Raw genomic sequence first — 21,043 nt, 5'->3', positions numbered from 1 at the left:
GCCTGTTTGGATCACAATTAAAGCAGCTCCCCCACACACAAACACACACCCTGAGACAGGGTTTCTCTGTGTAGTTTTGGTACCTGTCCTAGATGTCACTCTGTAGACCAGGCTGGCCTCAAATTCACAGAGATCCGCCTGTTTCTGCCTCCCAAGTGCTAGGATCAAAGGTGTGCGCCACCACCGCCCAGTCTTGGAGCAGCTTTTGTATGCTCTTGCTTCCTAGGAGCAGGGGATGCATTCCTTAGGCTTTTACCTTTCACAAATTACCTAGGTGGGGTCTTGCCCTGAGGGCACCTTTCCTGTCTTTCCAGTGCAGAGCAGGAGCTTCTCTGGCAAACAAATGAGTACATTACTTTTTTTCAAAGATGTATTTTTTATTTTATGAGTGAGTGTGCATGCGTGTGCGTGTGCGTGTGCGTGTGTGTGTGTGTGTGTGTGTGTGTGTGTGTGTGTGCACCATGTGCATACCTGGTGCCTTAAGGAGGCCAGAAGAGGTCATCAAATACCCTGAAGCTGGGATTAGAGATGACTGTGATCCATCACGTAGGTGCTAGGAACCAAACCTGCGTCTTTTGCAAGAGCGGCCAGTGCTCTTAGCCACCGAGTCATTTCCCCAGCCCCAGGAGCTCTGCTTTATAGTATTCAGCACTGTTTCCAGTTCCCTTCTTGTCCTCTTGCTTGCTTACCGAAATCTTTTTTTTTTTTTGGTTTTTCGAGACAGGGTTTCTCTGTGTAGCTTTGCGCCTTTCCTGGAACTCACTTGGTAGCCCAGGCTGGCCTCGAACTCACAGAGATCCACCTGGCTCTGCCTCCCGAGTGCTGGGATTAAAGGCGTGCGCCACCACCGCCCGGCTTACCGAAATCTTTTTAAAATGTCTATCAGATATACCCCCAAATGCATCTAATTCAAAGTAAACTCAAAACCTTCTCTGTAGATATGAAGCTTTGCATACTCCAGACCTCCAGGTAATTCCTAGTCTTCTTTCCTGCCAGTCTGTCTTCACTAACTATATTTCCCCTGGATAATTTATATCCTCCACTTCCTTCAAATCCCAGACAGGCTCTTTCAGATCACTGTATCTACAGCAAGTCCCCTTCTGTACCTTTTGCCTTTACCCTTTGTCCTTTAACTTTTCTCTCTGATGTACATTTCTGGTTTTGTCTATCCAGTAGACCAGATGTGTGACCTCTGACTATAGGAATGACACCAACCTGTACAATGTACTAACTTAGTGTCACATGGATTAGCAGTTTGAATTCCTCTTAAGCGTCTCTTAATGTTTGTCTTAGTGTTTCTGTTGTAAGATGAACATCATGTCCAAAGCAACTTGGGGAAGAAGGGGTTCATTCATACACTTCCAAATCACTATTGATCTTTGAAGAAGTCAGGACAGGTACTCCAGGTGGAACCTGAAGGCAGGAGCTGATACAGAGGCCATGAGGAGTGCTGCTTACCAACTTCCTCCCCATGGCATGCTCAGCCTGCTTTCTTATAGAACTTAGGACCACCAGCTGAGGGATGACTCACAATGGAGTACCCCACACCTCCTACATATTAAAACAGTACCTTATAGGCTTGCCTATAACCTGATCTTCTGGAGGTATTTTTTTCAGTCCAGGATACTTCCCCTCAAATGACTTTAGCTTGTGTCAAGTTGACATAAAGCAAGCCAGCACAATGATGTAAAGAAATGAGGCTTTTTGTCTTGTTGTGGTTTGGATGAAAATGGCCGCCACGGACTCATGCAGTGGCATTATTGGAGGTGTGGCCTTGTTGGAGGAAGTGTGACACAGGGGATGGGCTTTGAGGTCTCAGATGCTCGAGCCAAGCCCAGGGTCAGTCTGTCTTCCTGCCGCCTGCAGATCCAGATGTAGAACTCTCAGCTACCTCTCCAGCATCATGTCTGTGTAGGTACAGCTGTGCTTCCCAGCTTGATAATAATGCACTTAAACCTCTGACCTGCAAGCCAGCCCCAATTAGATGTTTTCCCTTGTAAGAATTCCTATGGTCATTCTGTCTCTTCACAGCAATAGAAACCCTAACTAAGACACCCCTCTTCTAACAAGTCACTTAATTTTATAATCGATGTTCTCTCCTCATAAAACATTGCTTGCAATTTTTCAAATTATACAAGTTAACAAAGAAATTGTGCTTTTATGGGTTGTATAAATTGGTAAGTTATTTAGAGTTTCACCTCTTAGTATTAATCCAATCTGTTTTTTCTCACTACTTGGCAATGAGACCTTAAAAGGCAATCAGAACTCTTGTATACTAACCTACAGTTGTTGCTTTTTATTATAAATGAAAATACAAAGTCTTTTACAAAAGTCATTAATTTATTCCTTTTAAAAGTGTCATCATAATATTTATTTTGCTCTCCTACATAATACTTATTTTTGTATTGGCTTTGAAAGGAAAAAGTTCTGCCTTTTCTCTTTTACTTAAAAGTGAAAACTAATCCCGTTTGTAAGATTAAAATAATGGTAGCAGATGAAAACTTTTGACTAACAGCCATGTTTTTGGTATTTTATCTTCTGTTTTTTGGCTTCTCAGTGGTAATAAAGAACCATACATATATAAAACCTCAAATCTCATTTTAGAAGTTCTTAGCAGTCACCAAAATATTACCCTGTGTTTAAGACTAAAGAGATCCCTTTGCCTGTTCTGTGTGCGTGTAGATGTGTGGGTGTGCAAACAAATAGCTTCATGCTGTCATGCTGTGACAATAACATCAGATCACAGATTTTAGAGAAGATAGTAAGTTATTTAAATTTATTTTTCACTGTATATCCAAAAATGTTAAATGTTAAGCCTAATATTATTGTAAAGAGTTCTCATGAGCAACCTACTTTTTAAACATTAAGAAGTATATTGAATATGGTGAACATTGCAATTTTATGTTTTCAGAGTATTTTCTTAAATTGCATTAAATATGTAATATCTTCTTAGTCACTAAGGAGAAATATTGAAATTAGTAATATATTTGACTTTTTATTTTATTTTTATTGAAAATAGTTATTTTCTATATTCTGGTATTGTTTTCCCCTCCCTCATCCCCTCCCAGATCCTCCCTGCCTCTGCACTTCCCCAACCTCAGGCCTTCCTTCTCTCTCTTGGAAAACAATCAGTATAAAAGACAACAAACAAGGATAAAATAAAACATACTAACAAAAAGAAGAAAAACTGAGAAAGAACATGAAAAACTCATATACACACACATAAAACCCGTAAAAAGTCAAAACTGTAAACCATAATATACAAGCAAAGATCAGTAATGGGAAAAAAATTAAAATGCCAAAACAAAGCAATATAGACTAAAAAAAAAAAAAAGAAAGAAAGAAAAGAAAAAAGAAAATGAAAAAGAAAAAGAAAGAAGAGAAAAGCCTCCAGAAACTACCTTTGGGTTTGTTTTATGTTGGCCATCTGCTGCTGATCCCAGGGCCTGCCCTTGTGGTTTGTATAGCCAGAGAAACTCCCTTGGAGGAACTAACTTTTCCTTTGCCAGTGGTTGCTAATTGGAGAGAGCTTCTTGGCTGAGGATTGGCCCTTGTCTACTACCCCATCTCAGCACTGGGATGCCTTCTAGTTTAGGTCTGTGCAGGCCCTGTGCATGCTGCTTCTGAATCTCTGTGAGTTCAGATGTGCATTGGTCCTGTTTTATCAGGAAGACACTGTTTTCTTGGTATCATCATCTCTGGCTCTTACAATTTTTTCACCTCCTCTTCTGCTAAGTTCCCTGATCCCTGAAGGAAAGGATTTGATGAAGACATTCCATTTAGAACTGTCCAGTTGTGAGTCTGTAGCAAGTGTTCTTTTCGGACTATCTTTGGACCACCAGCCTGCAAATAATGACCCAGAGACTTAATATTAATTTTGAAAGCTTGGCCTTAGCTTAGGCTTTTCGCCAACTAACTCTTAGAACTTAATGAACCCATATCTTTTTTAATCTACATTCTGCCACATCGCTCAGTTACCTCTTCTTAGTATGGCAAATCCAACTTGCTCCGAGTCTGCTGGCAAAATCATGCGCCTAGATTCCTTCTTCCAGTTTCTCTCTCTCTCTTTCTGGAGGTTGCACCTACCCTCTTCCTGCCTAGCTATTGGCCATTTAGCTTTTTATTAAGCCAATCAGTAGGCACCTTGGCAATGACATATCTACACAGTATAAATAAACATTCTGCAACATTTCCCCCTTTTTGTCTAAATAAAAAGGAACAGTTTTAACTCTAACACTGTAAAACTATATACAATAAGAAGAATTACCAGGTGAGGATTACATTTACAGTGTCCAGTCCATTTGTATTTGGCAAATTTGGAGAAACTACTCTATTATCTATCCTGTCTTGATGAGTCCAAAGTTTTATTCCTAAATCATTTTCTATCCCAACTTGTATTACCATCCTAAAAATATCTTTTTAGACCCAAAAATATTTTCTTAGATAAACAACTTAGGCTTTTATGTCTCTCAACCTTATGCACCTTCCATCTATTTTGTTAGTTTCTTTTCTGAATTTTGTAACAAGGAAAACTGTAACTAAGACTATCTAGTCTTTAACTCCATCAAAGATCACCAAAGGATATAATATTACCTGAGTAAACAGGAAGTGCAAAGCAAACAACTTCTAAAATGATAGAAATGACAGATAGCTGGCTGCCTAGACAGTCACCCAAGGGTACTCTGCAACATTGGGGCATCCATGTTTGGCCTACAGGCCTACGAAATCTGACAGACTATTCTTTGAAGTGGGTATTTTGAAGGACTGTCCTACCTTTTCTTGGCAAAAGTCGGTAGTCTCTTTCTCTTGTGTGCTACTTGTCCAATTTGGACAGCATACTGTCAGCAGTCAAGGCAAGGACAGTTTCTTGCCCAGTGGCTAACTTTGCCACAATGAAAGCAAACTCCATATGGAGGGTCCTTGATACCCATTATCCTTTTTTGAAGTAGATTGGTGCTGTCAGGAGCAGACATGTTTCACTGTCATGAAAAGCCTTATGTTATTAAAACATCTTAAATGCCATATACTATAGATCTCTGAAGTGTTTGAAGACCATCTATCTATCTAAAATATATCTCTATTTGACCATACAAACATACATAGCATGGCCACACATTTGATTGTTAGATGACTAGCTACTAACTTGTATTTCTCAATTATCCTAAATAGTTTGTAATAATAACTTCCAAAGACTACAAATTTATATTACATCATTAAATGAGCTGCACAGGTACAAAACCTTAAACAAGAGTAGAAACATATATACAGTATAACAAAAATAGCCTTAAATTTGTATCAATATACAAAAGACCATTAAAAATTAGAAACATATATACAATATAACAAAAGTAATCTTAAATTTGTATTGATATACAAAATATCTTAAACAAGAATAGAAACATATATAGAGTATGTTCTAACAAAAATAACCTTAAATTTGTATCAATATACAAAAATATACACCAATGTAAAATATTTGAGATTAATAGTTGCTTTTTAGTTTAAAATAGGTTTAATAATCTACCCTTTTTTCCTATTATTTCTATACTATATCCCCCCTTTTTCCCTTCAGAAAAAGATCTCTAAATCTAATCTCCTTTGTTTAGCTTTCTACCTGACTATGACCAACAACAATTTGCAACCAACCCCCCTAAATGATGATAAATACCCATAATCCATTGAGCAACTGAAAACCACCCAGCCCACCTCATGAGAATGTGGGTATTGTGTTCTGTAGGCTGCTTCCTGTTTTCTGGGGGCGACACCCTCGATAGAGGACCCTGAGAAAATTGAAATAATGGTCAAGTCCCAGGAGAGCTAGCTGTATCACTTTTTGTTTAGTCTCTGTGTGGTGGGAAAGTATAGAGCTTATCTGAAGTCTTGGCTGAAGTAGTCTGAGGCTAGATCATTTCAGCTAGTAGCTTTCAAGTTGTTCTGGGTGCAGAATTTTGAGAAAACTGCAACAGGCATTTTGAGAGGCTGGATAATCTGGGCTACTTGTCTTTATTGGTGTCTACCCCCACCCCTTTTTGAAAACACAAAACTTTTAAAGGTAGCATACCTTTGCATTGACATACATCTGCATTAACACAAATATGAAATGTGCATTGTGCACAAGTCAGCTAAAGGTGACTTTTTTATTCTATATTTGAGCAGCTTAAAGACATCCGTCAACTTTATAAGTCCATTTGGACTGTATAAGCAAACTGTAATATAAATCTCTCTATCATATGAAAGGCTGGCATATAATAATAAGTCATGAGGATTCTGTAGCCAACAAGACTTATCATGTCTCTTTCAGTATCAGAGCTGCTCCCATGTAGAGGGACCAGCATACATGTCACCTGCAGTCTTTCCTGGTTACTTCCTCATGTCTTTAGCCAAGATCCCTAGGCAGTCTCCCTCGCTCAAATCTGATGTTTATTAATTTTTTAAGAAATCCATAGCTTTTTGTTTCCTGTCGAAACAAAGATATAACCTCTCTCCCAGTGCAACATATTTCCTAACTTCTATTCAGAAGTTGAAATTTTTAAAATATGTAAGTTTATTTAATTTAGCAGTTTCCATAATCCAATGTCTCCAGCAACTATTGTTTTTTGTTCACTAGCATTTAAAAAATTGAGAGTCAACAAAGCAACATACAGGATCCAGCCACCCTATGTATTTTCCATCTTTATGTGGCTTATTCTTTCTACATTACTCTCTCTTTAATGACTTTACTTTATTATTTTTAAAGGATTTATTTTTGTCTATTCCCATTTTTTTTTCTTTCTTTAGCATCTAAGCACATTTTTAAACATACTGTAACCCATTCGGAGATTTTCTCAGCCTGGACCTGGCTTCCCCCCCCCCCAATTTCTCAGGTCCTGTGTGGATTTACGTGCCACACATTGGGCACCAAATTTAGCAAGCTTTCTTGTCAGATGATCTTTGGACTGCCAGCTCACAAATAACAACACAAAGACTTATTATTAATTATGAAAGCTTGGCCTTACCTTAGGCTTTTTCCCAACCAGCTCTTGTAACTTAATTAACCCATATCTTTTAAATCTACACTCTGCCATATGGTTCAGTTACCTCTTCTTAGTACAGTACATCTGACTTGCTTCAAGTTTGCTGGTGAAATCATGTACCTAGATTTCTCCTCCCAGTTTCTTTCTTTCTTCCCAGGGAGCCACTACCCTCTTCCTGCCTAGCTATTGGCCACTTAGTTCTTTATTAAGCCAATCAGAAGGCACCTTTGCAAAGACACATCTGCACAGTGTAAACAAATATTCCGCAACTTGAGTTTCTGTATTAGTTCCCATCTACTGCAGGAAAAAGCTTCTCTGATGATGGCTGAGTGAGACACTAAGCTGTAGGTATAGCGGTCATTGCTATATTCCTTTAGTATAACAATAGTATTTGGTCTGTTCTGAGGTCACCGAGTAGATATAATAAGAATATGGTTAGAAAACATGATTTGTGGAGCTGGGAAGATGGGTTAATGGTTAAGAGCATTTCCTGATCTTCCATAGGACCAGCATTCATGCCCACACATAATACTCACCCAGGCACACATACATACACATAAATAAAAAATAAAATAAGTCCTTTTTGAAAGTCTAATCAGTAAAGACATAGAAGCAGTATTTATTTACTCTATGGCCCAAATAAGACCCCACCCTTTACTACAGTGACACCAAGGTAACTTTTGACTAACCTTTTTGCCTTTTAGCTAAAGCGATGCCATTTATACACACTTCAACTTCTACCACATGACATTTCCTAGGAAAAAAATACTTTAGTGTATGTTTCCTGATAATTTTGAGATTAAATTATGAAACTACCAAAGAACTAGACTTGATTAAATTTATCTGGTGTTAGAAACAAATTAAACCTAGAAACAATACATAGAGGAGGCAGTATAGAATATACAAAAGTAAAAAAGAGTTTTTAAAGAGAATAAACCTACTATATAACAAACATTAATAGTGGTATGTATATTTGGGCCTTATTAAAAATATTTTACTGATAAGAATTTATGATTCCTTATGTGGTACATAAGAGCATAGGTCCTGGCTTCATTATGGATAAATATGAGTGATGCTATTTTTCATTACACTCATTCCTCTCACAGTACAGTAGCAGAGCCAGCTTTGTAAGCTGGACAGAAAGGACAATGAGGCGGACAGTACAACAGTACAGGACAGTGTAATCGTTCCTATTACCAATACCAACAAATAAGAACAGCCACTCTGTGGCTATATGGCATGTGCATTAGTGGTATTATATGTAATATAGATTATTTTGATGATCTCTTCACTACATCCTCAGATCTCTTCCATCTACAGCAAGTGGTTCTCAAGCTTCCTAATAATGCTGTGACCTTTTAATACAGTTCTTCATGCTGTGGTGACCCAAAATTATTTTCGTGGCTACTTCAAAAGTGTAATTTTGCTACTGTTATGAATCATGATGTAAATATGGAGACAGAGGTTTGCTGAAGGGGTCAGGACCCACAGGTTGAGAACCACTGACATAAAGACTTGACTCTACACCTCCCATGTATTTAGCTCATCTTTCTTTTCTTTTTTTCTTTTTCCTTTTATTTTATTTTATTTTACAATACCATTCAGTTCTACATGTCAGCCACGGATTCCCTTGTTTTCCCCACTCCTGCCCCCCTCCCCTTCCCCCCAGCTCACCCCCCATTCCCACCTCCTCCAGGGCAAAGCCTCCCCCGAGGACTGAGATCAACCTGATAGACTCAGTCCAGGCAGGTCCAGTCCCTTCCTCCCAGACTGAGCCAAGCGTCCCTGTATAAACCCCAGGTTTCAAACAGCCAACTCATGCAATGAGCACAGGACCCGGTCTCACTGTTTGGATGCCTCCCAAACAGATCAAGCCAATCAACTGTCTCACCCATTCAGAGGGCCTGATCCAGTTGGGGGCCCCTCAGCCATTGGTTCAGATTTCATGTGTTTCCATTCGTTTGGCTATTTGTCCCTGTGCTCTATCCAACCTTGGTTTCAACAATTCTCGCTCATATAAACCCTCCTCTTTCTCACTAATTAGACTCCCGGAGCTCCACCATAATTAGCTAAATACACCTCCTTTGTATTTAGCGCATCTTTCTTATTCCCTGTTTCTGGCTTCTTCTCGGTATTCAGAACTCAGTTTAGTTACTTGATCTTTGAGAATTTCCCCAACTACCTAACCTAAAGTACTCCATCATTCAGTTTAGTTGCTTTTAAAAAAGTCACTATACTCTGAGAAAGTTAGCACTCCCCTTTGGAGTGGCCAGAATACCATTTAACCTAATTATTTCTGATTATAAGGTAGAAGCTAAGAAAGAATTATTTTATTGGCCTCAAAAGTTAAGGTACCTTCCTGTTGTTGAGTTTCTAAAATGAAAAATGAGTAACTGTTTTCCAAAGTTAACTTTTTAGTTCTAAAAGCTTTGGTCTTGTAAACAACTTGGAAAATATTGTGGTCTTTAAAAAAAGAAAAATACCACAGGTAAGTGATATTTATTTCATGTGATATAAATACATTCAAATGGAATGAAAATGTTTATGTTAGTTAACTCTGGACATAGTATTCAGGAATCAAAATGTTTTATTCCTCTCAGAGAATGAATGGCAGAAATAAGTGTTAGATTTTCCATTAGCCACTTGAAGCTCTTCTGTAAACCAAGTGAAGCTCTGACTTGGCATTTAATGCGACTACACTTTGTTGAGCTTTTCTCCATCCCACCCAGTATGCCTAAACGGTCTCCTATCAGCTTTTTAAAAGGCAGCACGGAGTTGGATCTGGAAAGGTGAGGGGTTCGTGCTCTCTTTAGTCTGCATCTGCAGTACTGTTCCATTAAAGATCTTGATCTATTTTCATTTCTTCCGGAATAATCCGATTTTGCCACAAATTGATTGCTCAACCTCCTGTGTCATTTTCTATAAAATCCAAAAGGTTACGAAAGTCCCACAGTGGAGAAATGCTCTTTTTGGAAATGGCGACGCTGCAAGGTCAATTTATTGAATGGAGTGACTTATGAGACCTCTAATGCCTTATCCAAAACTGACTTTCACAACATAAACTGAGTTGTTATACTGCTAAGCCTCCTGGATGAATTTTTATTTAGAAGGAAGACTGAAATAAAATGCATTTTATGACTGATTCTGAAGAATTAAATTTCTCCCTAATGTGTAATTTCTAAAGAAATTGCCTCCTTACTCTGAGAAACATACCTCATTTTCTTGAGCTCTCGAACATAAGAAAAGGTAATGATGGCACTGACTGAGATCTACCAATCTGTCATCCATTTAAGAAGTAGCATGTCATATTGAGAAGAAGATTGAAATCGATGTTAGAAATCTTCAGTGAGTCCCTCGTCCAGCCTGTGACTTTAAGCCAGTGCTAATTGTCCTGTAGGATGTGCATTGTCCTCGTCTGTAAAATATAGACAATGGCCGGGCGGTGGTGGCGCTCGCCTTTAATCCCAGCACTCGGGAGGCAGAGGCAGGCAGATCTCTGTGAGTTCGAGGCCAGCCTGGGCTACCAAGTGAGTTCCAAAGGCGCAAAGCTACACAGAGAAACCCTGTCTCAAAAAAACTAAAAAAAATATATATATATATAGACAATGTCAGTCATCTACACCAACAACCCGAGAGAGTTACCAACAACCCGAGAGAGTGTCAGGGTGGTGATACATTGTATGTGAGCGTGCTCCCTAGATTGCAGAGTCCTGGCAGCAGAAAGTGTTACCAGTTTAAAAGCTTGGGAGCTACATGCATGTTTGTTGTTGTTGTGTCTACTTTAAGTGTATGTTATGCAACATGGTTAACAAAATACATTACATAAGCTCTCCTGGGATGTCCTATAGTAAGTAAACAAGGTGTAAGTTCATTAAGGTGGAAACCATTCATTATACATGCTTGTATCTCCAGCATTTTCTGGAACAGGTTTGTGTAGGCTACACTGGTTGCCTGACCTGTGTGTTGAGAGATCTTTATGGAGGTGTTATTCATCTAGAAAGTATAAAGTGACCTCTTTTGACATTAGGAATTTCCATGGTGTTCTCCTGTCTTTTGTAGTAATATAATTGTCAAATGTTCTAACAATGTATGGAGTAAAATTACACTAGTGAAGACACCATGACACTATTAAAGTTAATGATGCCATAGGATTGAACCATAAGGTATGTGAATAGACAGAGGTATGAGACGATTAAAAGTACCTACTAGTGCAAGACTTTGCACACTGGGATCCACGTGTCCAAGAGGATTAGTGAAAATGACTTTTAATCGCAAAGATCATTTAAGTAAAGTCTTAGCATCTCTGGGATGTTATCTCAAAAATGAAAGTGACTTCATATTGCTGCTTTCCTATTCTCTCACAAGAATTTTCAGAAACTTTTTCCTACTTAAGACACTTCCATAATTGATTTGTTTTACTGTTTCAACAAATACAGTCAGAGAATTGATATCTAATGTGCTTCATGCATCGAACCTATAAAATTCAGCATACTGAAGTGAAATGCAATTTAAAGCACAAATGAAGAATCATTTATTTTTAAACAATTATTATCAAATATCAAAGGACTGATGTGGCTAGTGAAGTGTGATGAGGCTAGAACATGAGGATGCATCAGAAGTAGCAGAGGTGAGTTTGGCTGCTTATTGAGGACCCTATCATTAAAGGTTTTGTTTCCTCACCAAGAAGTAAGGGTTTTTGTTAGCTGATTTGTTTGTTTTGTTTTTCTTAAGGCAGAGAGGAGTCTTGAAGGTATTTAAACAAAGCAGAGAGAGAGATTTGGGTAGTTTTGAAGAGGCTTAAGTTAGCACATCCAAGTAGATCTCACTCTCTGATTAACTACTCCGAACAGGCAGAGTATAACACCTCAGGATGCAACTAGGGAAGCAGGAAAGTCTGCTAAGGAACCCAGGACATTTGTGGTCTCCAACTCCATGGTTCAGAATGATGCAGTGACTTCACCAGGTCAAATCCGTTTTCTTAATTACATCACTTAATTGCAATGAACATCAGTTGAGGTTGAGTGCTCCAGAAAGTTTTATGAATAATCTCATATATTATCTAAAATAAAAATGATTCAGGCTAGCATTATCAAAGAACATCTTTAGTGCACAACTGCAAGAATAATGGTACTGTCTATTCAGAAGCAGACAGTAGTACTATTAGAAATAGAAATCGGCCTTAAGAAGGTCTAAGCACATTACATATTAAAGTAAGGCCATGTTTTGTTTGGGATGCCAAGGTCAAAATCACCAGCAGTGCCCTTTCCTACCTGCCCCTGCTTACAATTTCAGATCTGCCTGATCTCTCCTGCTTCCTCCCCACATTGGGCCCCAGTTTTCAAGCACAGATGAGCTTATTGTGGTTTTCCACTAAACAAGCTGGATTGTTCTTAGCAGGCCTCCCCTAGTTCATTCCGTCATAAAATTCTGTGCTGGGTCTGCGAAGGCTTCTCTCACTGTACCAAACACTGCTTCATCTTCAGTACACACATTCTGCCTAGGCACCCTGGTAGCACCTTAAAGGCAATATTGTGTCTTACACATTTTGAGACTATCTGGCCTCAGCATATGTGCAAATACTGGGCGTGCTGTAGGTCACTGCTCCACGCAAGGCGATCAGCTACCCTTGGAAGAAACTTAGGCTTCCCTCTCTATTGCCCTCAACCACACGATAAAAGCCTTTCTTACACTAGTGGAAGCAGGGGTGCTCTGTCCTTAGGGGCTCCTGTGGCTTTCTAGAAGGTGGTAAGCACCCATGTGTTCTCTGTGGAGGAAATTTGCTTCTGCTTTCCTCATTTTATAGTTTCTCAAATGGAAGTCTTTTAAAAGTGGTTGAGAGGGTACCTAGGCTGACCTACTCTGATAATCGGATGGCTGAATACCTTAGCTGACATCATAGAACCCTCATCCAGTGACTGATGGAAGCAGATGCAGAGATCCGTAGGCCGGGTCCCAGGCAGAGCTCCAGGGGTCCAGATGATGAGAGAGAGGAGGGATTCTATTGGCAAAAGATATCGAGACCATGATTGGAAGAGGTGCAGAGACAACTAGCCAAACTAGTGGAAACGCATGAACTGTGGACCAATGGCTGAGGAGCCCCCTGTGGTACTGGACTAGGCCCTCTGGATAAGTGAGACAGTTGTTTGGCTTGAACTGTTTAGGGGACCCCCAGACAGTGGGACTAGGACCTGTCCCTAGTGCATGAGCCAGCTTTTTGGAGCCCAGTAGCTATGGTGGGACACTTTGTGCAGCCTTGGTGCAGGGAGGAGGGGCTTAGACCTGCCTCAGTTGAATGTACCAGGCTCTGCTGACTCCCCATGAGAGACCTTGCCTTGGAGAAGGTGGGAGTGAGGGGTAGGTTGTGGGGGAAGACTGGGGGGTGGGAGGAGGGAGGATGGGGGAATCTGTGGTTGATATGTAAAATGAATGGAAAATCTCTTAATTTAAAAAAAAGGAAAAAAAATTTAAAGTCACTAAACCATTAGTTTTCAGTCTTTTTCTTCAGATTAGTTATATTTTTTTAATTCATACCATGCTGTTGAGAATCTCTACTGAGGAAGTTTAGTATGTGTTTAACCTGATCGTTTTCTTAACTTTCATATGTAAGCAAGTTATAACAGGCAGGTACACTGTTGCTTCACACCAAGAAACAAAACATGAGAACTGCCCGACCCCAAAGGGCACCCCAGGCCCAGTAAAGCCTTTTTAACAAGTCTCCTTGACCTTGTGTTCCTCACTTTGCAAAAAGCAATCTCATAGTCTAAATACTCAAATGCATCCTAATGTGAGTTAGACCAAGATCCCACTGCAGAAGAATTGTGACGTCATAAGTATTTAAATGTTCTCTGCTTGGATTTCTTTTTCCACTTCACTTAAAGGGCCATCATTTGTAGTGAAGATAAAAGTAGATTGCAATTTTATATTTGTAAATTGTTTTAGAATCAAGGATCCTGAATAAAAATACAAAGTAGGGTTTGATTTTTAAATTAATACATATTCTAAAACACTGCTTTTTTTACCTTTTTGAATATACTTGAGATCCTGTTTATGTTTCCAGGAGTTTTATAATATTTATAAATCTGGAATGAGAAGAGAATGTCTCCAATAGGAGACCGTTATTAATGTATCTAGGCATCTTGCTGCTGTATTTTTAGCTCAACCTTTGTGAATACTGTATGAACCTAGTAGTCCCTCCACTTAGACACAAATCTAAAAAGCTCTCTGTCTTCACCCTTCATTTTGGTGTAGATGTGTTTACTTGCAAAGATAGCTGTAGGAAGGCAAGTCTTTACCAGAGCTTGCTTTTGAAACACATATAAGGGAGTTATGCCATTCTGAGTTTATGATAGAAGCACTTTATAGGACTGCAGCTAGAACTCCATTTAATAATTTTCTTTTCTACAAAAAAAAAAAATAGAATTTCTTTTTGTCTTACGAAACTTCACAGATGGGGAAAAGACATAAATACGTGTGCTCACTCTTTACCTCACTGTGGCCACTTAGCAGCAGCATTTGGAACTCTAGCCCTCAGACAGACCCTCAAAGTACACTTAGTTATGCAAAACCCATGAGAGTCTGTTTAAGGGGTAGCAAGGATTTATTAAGATATGAAATGGGGAAAAGTACACTCACTGAATACAGAACCAAGTAAACAACCATCGTCCTCCGTTCTTCCGGGAGCAAATGGATCCAGCGTTCAGGTCTCTGATCACCCCAAGAGAGAGAATAGGCACCCCCTTCTCAGATTTTAAGCAGTCACATAACCCACCAAAAGGCTGGTACTCCAAAGATATTGTCGGAACAAATACCCACAACACCTTTACTTGTGCATTGTCTTCTAACTTTGCTGTTCTTCTCCTTTATTCTTATTTCAATTATGTGTGTGTGCATACATGTGTGTTTCATGGAGTACACATGGAGAGAGCAGAGGACAGCATATAGGACTTAGTTGCCTCTTTCCACCATGTGGGTCACAAGATAAACTCAGATCATCTGGCTTGGAGGCAAGTACCTTTACCCACCAAGTCATCTTGCTTACCTTCATCTCCCATAGTCTTAGTCTCTAAGACAAATTGGGATGGTCCATGGAGAGATGGACAGGAGTGTGATGCATCCCATACAGTGAGTTATTAATGGTAGAAGCTACGTGGAAGGCGTAGAATCTGCTGCAGTGGAACAGTACCTGAAACAGTTATTCTTGAAGGAGTAATGAGGCTGATAGAGTTTAACCTGTCAATGGTAGACTGGCATTTAATAAAGGAGATGAAGCCACCCACAAGCCAAGAACACTGGGTAGCTGAATTCCAAAAACACAAGCAATTTCCAGGATTTAAAATCCTGAATCATGACATGGACACTGGCAGAATTCAAGTTTATCTGCTACATGGAATACTCGCACCAAATGTAAGGTCGAGCTGTAGGCCTTGTGTACATCCTACTTCACAAATGAGTCTGTCAGATATGCTAAGCCTGTAGGCCAAAGATGTTACCCCAATGTGCAGAGAAACCTCGCGTGACTGTCCAGGCAGCTGGCTGTTTCTGTCATAACTCATTTTTTGGAAGTCACTTGTTTGCACTTCCTGTTTTACTAGGTAATATTATTTCCTTCTCAGGTCTCTGAGGAGTTGAAGATTAGATCGTTATAGTTACAGTTTTCCTTGTTAAGAAATTCAGAAAAGAAACTCACTAAGAGGTGTTAAGTATCTAAGTTTGAAAGACATCATAAGATAGTTTTCTGTTGGTAATATAAGTTAGGATAGAAAGTGAATCAGGTACACTTTGGACTCACCAAAATAGCATAAATAATGGAATATTTTCTCTGAATTTGTCAAATGCAAATGGACTAAACATTGTTGATGTATTTGTTGCTTGTATATATTGTATATAGGTTTTTAGATTCGTTATAACTTTTTTATTTTTATTAGACAGAAAAGGGAAATATGGTGATATTTTATTTATGCTTCAATAAATAAAGTTTGCTTGGAGATCAGAGGAAAAAGCAAGCCATTTTAAGTAAACAAAGAAGTCAGGCAGCAGTAGCACACGCTCTTAATCCTATCACTTAGCAGGCAGGGTCTCTGTGTGTTCAAGGCCACACTAGGGAACAGAGCCAAGTGTAGTGACACATACCTTTAATCCCAGTACCCACCATAGAGGTCTGGAGATCTGTGCAGACAGACAGACAGTGACAGAGCTGTGTAGGAAGAGGAAGTGAGGTAGCTGGGCTAAGAGAGCCAATGAGAGGGCAGAACAGCAAGGCAATAAAGGCGTAGGTAGACAGGAAGTAACTCACATTTGGAAGCTGAGAGTTGGTGAGGTAAGGTGGGCTGGTGGCTTTCCCTATTTCCCTGATCTCTTTAAGGCTTTCACCCCTATTTCTTGCTCCGTGTTTTTTATTTAATAAGAGCATTTAGAAATTTTTCTACAATCTGCCATGGTTTTGATGTTGTTCATGGCAGGTATTCCTAGTAGGAGGTCATAGGTCATTGGGGTGATGTATTAGTCTCCTGGTAAATTCTACAAAAGAAAAGCTATTATAAAAATCTGAGCCTGGGCCAGCAAGATGGTTCAGCCAGAAAAGTTTGCTGCCAAGCCTGATGACCTTAGTTCTATCCCTAGACCCACGTGATAAATAAAGTGAAGAACCGACTCCCAAGCAAGTTACCTTTGACCTCTACACACATTCCGTGGCATAAGCATACAGACACATACAGCCAGCCAGTCAATTAGCAAATCGGTTTTGGTGTTGTAGAAGTCAGCCCAGCCCTAATGTCTGAAGCATCCTGCCTCACTGCGTACCTTTGTTTTTCTGTCATGGGCCCGCAAAACAGCTAGTCTTGTCAGGGTTGGACTTTGAGCCTCTTTTTCTTCGAGAATAACCTGCCTTAGATATTTGGTGCAATAATGAAAGCTAGTGCAGAAGTGTTCACTGATAAATTGTTTCAGTTGTGCTGTGTATTTGAAAATTGTCATGATAAAAGCTCAGGTGGTCTTCATGAAAAGTAATACTACAGGGACTCATGTATTCTGTGTGTGAATGTTTATAATGACATTGTTAGAGGGAAATGAATATTCTCTTAGAATAAAAAGCCACATTAAACTATCTTCACAAATGAGATCACTAGATTGGTTTTCAAACTCCTAATTTTTGAAACTCAGGTTAGGCATGGTAAATAATTTAGAATATGTAAAAATTGAGCCATGTGACAACGGTTGTATTATTGAATATTTAATTGAACAATAGAACATAGGTTATTGAAACCAAGGCGTATACATAATCAGTGTAATAGTATGTACCATTACAGTATAGTCTTAGAGACAAATGTACTGACATAAAAAGATATTTGTAATATAATATTTTATATATGGCTGAAAAGTTAAGGATTTGAGATACAATGTTTGTCAGTGTTACTTTTGAAACTGGATATTATGATTTTATTTTTTATAGTAAAATTTTCCTAGTTTTAAAACTTAATTTAGTAACACAAGAAAGAAGGAAAATGGGAAAGGGAAAGATAAAATATATTCTATTCTTTTCTCTTAAAATATTTTCTTAAAAATATATTTTTTCTCTAAATTGGAGCAAGAAAATCTTGATATCTCTACATATTTTTTATCAAACTGAAGAAATGTATTTTATACATAAACAACAATGCTATTCATCTTTCTAAGGATGTCTTGGGAATGCCACAAGTGGGCTTTTGAAAATGAGTTACAGTGATGTCATGCTGCTGGCCCCAGAGCATTTCATACTCGGAAATGCCCATCTTTAGTCCCTAATTGCATTAAATTTCAATGTCTGGCTCATAAGGAAAGGAAGCTTTAATGTGGGAAAGGAAAATCCGTTTTCCCTCTGAATACAGTAACCATTGATAGAGCTCTGACTGTATGACACCTGTGTCCCTGGTTTCTCAGAGTCCCACCGAAAGAATCAAGAGCTCAAGGAGACCAAAAACACCAAAGTGTTCTCATCAGAACTCTGTAAGCAGATGTGAGCAGTGTTGAAGTTGGTGATCCTTTACAGCGTATCTCTGGGAGCAGTGGAGGACTAGAATATTATTTTCTCTTCATGTATTCAAATTGATTAAAGCCTTTATGGTTCTGAATTTAACTTTTCAGCTATTACTTGTACTCTTTAGAAGAAGCTGTCTTCGCTGAAAGAAAAGTCTCATAGTGTGTTAGTTACTTTTCTATTGGAATGATAAAATCCCAGGACTAAAAACAAGTTATAGAGGAAACAGTTTACTTTTGCTTTTGGGCTCCAGAGGGAAAGTCTGTCATGGTTGGAAAAGCGTGCAGTAGGAACAGGAAACAGACTGGTCACATTTTCATCAGCATACAGGAAGCAGAGAGATAATGGGAGTGGATTAAAGCTGTAAACCCTCAAAAGTCTTCCCTACCTCCCAGTGATGTAACTTCAGCAAGCCTCTCAACTCCAGATGTTCTATAACCTCTCCAGAAAGCAGCTCCACCAGCTGGGGTCAAGCATTCAAGTACACATTAATTAAAATAATTTAATCATAAGTAGAGCTAGTCTCTGGGTTCAACTTCTCTAGCTCACAGGAATTACATGAAATGTGTAGTTCATTCTTTGATGTGTATGTGTATACATGTGGACATAAGCACATATGACACTCTTCCTCTATCCAACAGTCTGTCCATTCTGTCTAATTGGTCCCTCACAATGCTAAATGTTTTCCTCCTCTCTTATCTTCCCCAGGCAAAATGTCCACTGACCGAGCTTTGAGGAAGCAGCAACAGTTGAATAACCTTGCTTACGTGGTGCTAAATCAAGCCAAACCTGGTGACAGAATTGTGGATTTCTGCAGTGGCGGGGTATCATATGTCTCTCTTGTCCTTTAGCCTTTCCACTATCATGAGACCTTGCTACATTACATTCAAGGTCATGATTTTATTTGGCAAACTCATTGTCTAACACTGGACACGAGCCATGGGAACCAAAGTTGACTCTTTTGTCTTCCCTTTCAGGGCCACGTTGGAATTGTTCTTGCACATATGCTGCCTTCTTGCCAGGTAAGGGTGAGTAAGAGACCCGGTGGAACAGGTTAGGAAGTCCAGTTCAGGGCCATGTCTGCAGAATCCTCCCTCAGCATTGCTGATTACTCACTCATCAAGTCCAATATGTGACACGTGACTCCTAAGATCAGAATCTTAACTGTGGGCAAAGGAGAGTAAGACTACAGTAGAGTTACTAGGATTTTAACGTGTATGTGTTTAGTAAAACAGGTACCTATTCCATTATTGAATAAAATGAATATGATAACACTAACTTAATTTTCTACACAATCACAATTAGAAATGTTACCAAGGACTATCTGGTTAAAAAAAATGTCATTTTTTAAAAATATATAGTCAACTGGGGCAGAGCGTGACTCTGTGAGAAGAAAACCTAGAGCTGACAGATAGTCACTCACCTGGTGGAAAATGACTGGGGTGGGGGCTGCGGTTTCCTTAGAGTAGTGGTCCTCAACCTGTGGGTCACAACCGCTTTGACAAGCCTCTGTCTCCAAGAGTATCTCCGTTATGATTCATAACAGTAGCAAAATTATAGTTAGGAAGTAGCAACGAAAATAATTTTATGGTTGGGGTCACCACAGCATGAGGAACTGCATTAAAGGGTCATGGCATTAGGAAGGTTGGGAACCACTGCTCTAGAGAATAAAGAGCAAAACAAATCAAAGTTGAAGGAGAAGAGGCGCCCTGTTGTAGTGTGGGGAAAACAGTGTTAGGATTGGCTAAGAGGAGGGGCTCACAGGGCAGAGTCCCGGGAGGCAGAGTCGGGCAGAGGGCATCTTTTCCCCGTTCTAGTAATTCTCCTTTCTGGTAATTCTCCTGGAAACTTAGATGGACTGACCCGGACAAGGGCTTCAGCTAGATAAAACCACAAGGTTTTTAATATCAACTGTATATCAAGTGTTTATGTAAAGTGATACAGTATTTTTCTATAAAGTGTGCTTAAGGAAAAAATATATGATAACAGTGTCTTTAATTCTACCTGTGATTACTGTTGGAGGCTCCTTCTGCCTTCGGCCTCACCCCACCAATCCAAGCTATTCCCTGCAGCTTCTGGAACCTTCTTTATCATAAATACATGATATGGCCTCCGTTATTTCTTCCACCTCATCTCCATCCCTTACACCCTGCCCCTCTTTCCCACCATCATTGTCACCCTGCACTGTGCCAAACCCTATCAGCTTTCTCAGCTCTTCAGTATTGATATACCACAATCTTCCTCAGGCCAAGCCATTCCCTTAGCTAATCTCTGTTCGTTTTCAGGCCTCCGCTAATGTTATTTCTCCATTAAAAACCCGCCTTAGTCTCCAAGTCTGAGTTCCCATTACACTTCAGTCTGAACATGTAACACGCTGTTGTTTCTTTCTTTCACTTATATCATTACATGCTAAACTTCAGGAGTTCAAGACATTGTTCATTTTTGCACCAGGTGAACTATCATACAAGATAGAGGATTAGTAAATGCATTCTGCATTATTATTAAGATATGAAATATAGCTATAATGCTCAGCACTAATGTCTGAATTGTGTTACTGAGTATACTGGATTTCTTTCTGCATAAAATCTAGGTTATATTAATAGAAAACAAGGAATTATCACTAATCCGTGCTAAGAAGAGAAGTGACGAACTAGGTTTGAACAACATTTGGTTCATTCAAGCAAATATGGAGTATTTTACAGGAATGTTTAACATTGGGGTGAGTAGTCCATAATTTCAGTTTCTCTTATTAGCTAAATAATTTTATTCTTTAGATTAACTAAGAAAATAATTTTGTATTCTTTCCTAAACAAAGACATGTATAGCTTCTTATCTTACTATTGTATAGCATACATACTGTCAAGTATCTCATTATGCGACAGATAACATCTGTTTATCCGCTGCCCTGGAAGGTGATTAGTGCCGTGAACAGCGCTAGGAGGCACAGAGAAAATGCTAGGCGTGGTTATTAATAGGATGAGTGGCTTACCTTACCTTAGTCTGCTTCTTTTTTTTTTTT

General features: G+C 39.1%; 1 protein-coding gene across 5 annotated transcripts in view; it reads left to right on the top strand.

Moving 5' to 3' along the window:
• The window catches only part of Gstcd (glutathione S-transferase C-terminal domain containing), a 107,690-nt gene that overhangs the window by 71,364 nt on the left and 15,283 nt on the right, over positions 1-21,043 (top strand). For all 5 annotated transcript variants that reach the window (XM_028857088.2, XM_037207119.1, XM_028857107.2 and 2 more), the window contains 3 exons: positions 18,733-18,848; positions 19,002-19,046; positions 20,615-20,743. In XM_028857088.2, the coding sequence (XP_028712921.1) occupies positions 18,733-18,848; positions 19,002-19,046; positions 20,615-20,743 (290 nt within the window). The remainder of the gene's footprint in view (positions 1-18,732; positions 18,849-19,001; positions 19,047-20,614; positions 20,744-21,043) is intronic.

Source organism: Peromyscus leucopus, chromosome 6 (genome assembly GCF_004664715.2).
Source record: "Peromyscus leucopus breed LL Stock chromosome 6, UCI_PerLeu_2.1, whole genome shotgun sequence".
NCBI lineage: Eukaryota > Metazoa > Chordata > Mammalia > Rodentia > Cricetidae > Peromyscus > Peromyscus leucopus.
Note: the sequence above shows the minus strand (reverse complement) of the source record. Positions and strands in the feature narration are given on the sequence as shown.